Genomic DNA, 4,318 nt, shown 5'->3' on the forward strand with positions numbered 1-4,318 from the left:
CATTAAGCAATACACGTGAAGATGCCGAGGAAAGAAGGGCGGTGATCCAATCTCGGAAGCGGCTCGGGAAGGGTCAAACTTTGAGAAGTTTGACTTCAGACAATTTTTATATGCAGAGTAAAAAGAACCGGAGGAAGTATGTACACGTATTTTAGTGTATCTGTTCATTCATTTTAATCTGAATGTAATTTATATTGAAGTATGTAAAACATCTAATGTTTGTGAACAGCCGGAGTAGCATGTAATTTTTGGGAGCCAGTAAACTGGGTCGGTCAACCGTACCTATAGCTAGAGAAGCAGAAAATCTGGGTTTCAGTGGCAGGCCATATGGGGCTGGCTGCGGAGTTGATACAACAGGGGCGGCGTGTTCTTGTTTGACTCTGCATATTTTGGTGAGTTTTGAGGCCGAGCATATACCGTGTGAGAGAATCTTGCACGAGCGGACGAGCTCCCACCACTACCGCATTTGCTGCATTCCCACGAAACAACTAACAAATTTTCTCCAGATCCAGGCGTTGGCTTCGAGGTTTCCATTTTTTCTTTTCTTTTCGAAATAGCTTCAGAAAAAATGTTGACAGAAGGAGGCGGCAAATTGCGGCCATTTTGGACTAAAGAAACACCATTTTCACCCATTGGACCAACTTAATTATGCTACTACGCAGCCTATGAATTTTGGGCAAGCAGATCAGGATCCACAACCCTCCTTCCCTCAAAAAATAAAGAAAAATCGGTCAGAACTCTTCCATGTTCTACAACTACGACTAATCAGGATTAACCAATGGAATTAATCAATTCTTCTTCATTTTAAGTAGTGTAGTTGAGTTGCAGCAAGAAGCCAATCAACACAACACCAACCTAGCTTGAGCCATTTCTACTTGACCAGAGCAGAGCAAAGTCTACACGTCCCCTCAACCTCGGCCCGGAGTCCCAACCACCACCGTACCGTCGCCCCGTCGCCCAGATCTCGCCCGCGCGCGCGATGGCCGCCGCCGTCCCCATCCCGGCCCCGGCGCCCGCGGCCGACGACGAGATCGTCTACGAGTCCATGCCCTGCATCCGCATCTACAAGAACCGCGTCGAGCGCTACTTCGGCTCCGAGTTCGTCGCCGCCTCCGCCCACGCCGACGCCGCCACCGGGGTCGCCTCCCGCGACCGCGTCATCTCCCCCGAGGTCTCCGCGCGCCTCTACCTCCCCCGCATCGACCCCGCCAAGCCCGACAACGCCAAGCTCCCCGTCCTCGTCTACTACCACGGCGGCGGCTTCTGCCTCGGCTCCGCCTTCAACCCCACCTTCCACGCCTACTTCAACAACCTCGCCGCGCTCGCCGGCGTCCTCGTCGTCTCCGTCGAGTACCGCCTCGCGCCCGAGCACCCCGTCCCCGCCGCCTACGCCGACTCCTGGGACGCGCTCGCCTGGGTCGTCTCCCACGCCGCCCCCGCCGCCGCTGGCTTTGAGCCCTGGCTCGCCGACCACGCCGACTTCGCCCGCCTCTACCTCGGCGGCGAGAGCGCCGGCGCCAACATCGCGCACCACGTGGCGATGCGGGTGGGCGCGGAGGGGCTGCCCCACGGCGCCGCGATCCACGGCCTCCTCATGATCCACCCCTACTTCCTCGGCACCGACAAGGTGGCCTCCGACGACCTGGACCCGGCGGCGCGGGAGAGCCTGGCCAGCCTGTGGCGCGTCATGTGCCCGACCACCACCGGGGAGGACGACCCGCTCATCAACCCGTTCGTGGACGGTGCGCCGGGGCTGGACGCCCTGGCGTGCCGGCGCGTGCTGGTGTGCATCGGCGAGGGCGACGTGCTCCGCGACCGCGGCCGCGCCTACTACGACCGGCTCAGGGCGAGCGGGTGGAGCGGGGAGGCCGACATTTGGCAGGCGCCGGGGAAGGGGCACACCTTCCACCTCCTCGAGCCCTGCTGCGAAGAGGCCGTCGCCCAGGACAAGGTCATCGCCGAGTTCCTCAACAATTGATTGCATCTCATCACCATGTATACTCGGGAAATCGGGAAATAAGCGCAGCTTCATCACTCAGTGGATGGATGCTGCTTTAACATTTCGGGTTCAGGATTCAGATTTGTGTTGGTGTTGTTCACCCATTGTTCAGAATTCAGGTATTGGGTTTACGGATGGAAGGGAGTCGCCATTGTTTGTGGCAATGGGTGCTGTATCAGAATTGCTGGAGGATATATGGTACATTCATAGTTTCATACAGAGATGATATTAGTATACTTGTTGTATTGGGTCCAAGGTTTACTTTGCGGTATATGTATTTCGGGAGTTCAAAGTTCAGGAATTCTTTCTCTTCGCTAATTTATTTATATATGTACTACAAGTTTCTGAAATTTCTGCTTGCTTGTTTGGCACTAGCCGCTTCGCTGCAAGAATGTCAGGTTACGCTTGAAATGAGAACGTTTCAAGTTCATTCTGTCTCCTTGTTGCATTTCCTCTGCTTGGCATGTCTATGGATGGAAGGCGAATCGCCATTGTTCAGGAATACTTGTTGGATTGGTGATCGAAGTTCAGGAATTCTTTGCATTGTACGCACTTCAGAGTTCAAAGTTTGGCAATTCTTTCCTCTTCGCTTATTCTATTTCTAGCTGTACAAGTTTCTGAAATTGCTGCTTGCCTGGTTGGTACTAGCTAGAGTTGAAAGCTCATTTCAGGTTCATTTGCTTCAACAGTTACGCAAAGTTATGTCTCGTAGTTGCATCTCCTCTGCTTAGCTAGCTGGTTTCACATGGCAAGATACCTTTGCTTAATCCCTGTTGCTTAGCTAGTCGGTTGCCATTTGATTATTAATCCCTGTTGTCTTCCATGTTGCACCATGAGCTGGTGACCATGTAGTGCTCGGTTCTGTAAGTCAATGGTTCAGCTTATTATTCTCTCATTCTCATATCTTAAATGTTGCAAGATGTATAAAACAACTCTCTTCAGCTTCAGTTTCTTCAGCAAAGTCTTCAACTCTAGTGTCTTTAGCTACTCTTCAACTCAAAAGAAGGCACCTTAGTAGTGGCTCTCAAAATATTGCTAAGGTGCCTTCTTTTACTATGATCCATTGTTTCCTAGAATCAGCATATCCTAAAGTTTCAATGCATAGATGTCCAATAAGCAGAAAGCTCCAATGCTGCCGTCTGAAATTCATGTGGGCTTCGATTGTCAGCAAAACATTCAGTAAGTGATCTTTTCAGTTTTTTCAGAGCATTCTGTTTGTGCAGACTTGCAAATAGACTGTTGCTCCATTTGCCACCCAATAATCTACTCCCTCTGTAAACTAATACTCCCTCCGTTCCGAATTACTTGTCGCAGATATAGATGTATTTTAGTTCTAGATACATCTATTTCTGCGACGAGTAATTTGGAACGGAGGGAGTATAAGACATTTTAGATCACTAATCTAAAACATCTTATATTAGTTTACACAGGGAGTATCAATCTCTCAAGGTTTTGAGCCATGTTTGGGTTCGATGCTTAGGTCATGGCATTCCTTGGTGAGACCAACCGTGAAGACCGATCCTCTTTCTGACAACAAAGCTGACACATCTCCATCTGTCACCAAACAAATCTAGCAGCAGATGATGTGCTCTCTCGCACAATAGATAGAACATACAAGTGTGTAGTGTACATATTGATTTCACAACACATGTCTAATTTCCAAAAGTTCTGCACCATGTGTGAGAAAACAAGTAGAGTTCTTTGTTTTTTTAGGTAAAAGGGTTTCCCCTGATTTTCATTAAGAAAACCATCAATTCTACATCGTCCACCACCGTGACACACCAGCATTCGAGCATCAAAAGAGAAAGACACTACGAGTTTATAAAGTGCATTACAGAAAGAACACCTAACATGTGGAAAACCAAAGACAATACTAGCTTTGGAGAAAACAGGGGGAAACTATTCCTCTAAGCTTCTCCAGCAGCATATGGGCCAGTTCTTTTGGGCAATTCTCCCAGAATTGACCCCCTCCCCAGCTTCCCCCAGAATTGCCACTTCATCTTTTTTTACAATTCCTAGCTAGTTAAGGTCTAATTAGCTAGGAATTGTAAAAAAATATCAAGTGGCAATTCTGGGAAAAGCTGGGGAGGGGGTCAATTCTGGGAGAATTACCCAAAAGAATTGGCCCTATAGCAGTTTTGCTGGGTTGACAATGCACATATCAGATCATCTCACACTGTCAGCCTCCGGATACAGGTCTTCCAACTTCTGCTAGCGCTAAACATTCACAACCTACTTGTGCTAGAAGTCTTACAGGCCACCGCCGCCAGTCCTTTATGTCATCCTTCGCCTGCAATAAACTCCAAGAGCCAATTCATT

The 4,318-nt window shown here is 49.3% G+C and overlaps 1 protein-coding gene across 1 annotated transcript; it reads left to right on the forward strand.

Annotated features, from left to right (window-relative positions):
- Positions 1-835: 835 nt before the first annotated feature.
- Positions 836-2,345, forward strand: LOC119303518 (2-hydroxyisoflavanone dehydratase-like). The gene has a single exon (XM_037580653.1). It carries the CDS (start codon positions 980-982, stop codon positions 1,976-1,978), a length of 999 nt encoding a protein of 332 aa, XP_037436550.1. The 5' UTR covers positions 836-979; the 3' UTR covers positions 1,979-2,345.
- The last annotated feature ends 1,973 nt before the right edge of the window (positions 2,346-4,318 follow it).

This window comes from Triticum dicoccoides, chromosome 5A (assembly GCF_002162155.2).
Source record: "Triticum dicoccoides isolate Atlit2015 ecotype Zavitan chromosome 5A, WEW_v2.0, whole genome shotgun sequence".
Classification (NCBI taxonomy): Eukaryota; Viridiplantae; Streptophyta; class Magnoliopsida; order Poales; family Poaceae; genus Triticum; species Triticum dicoccoides.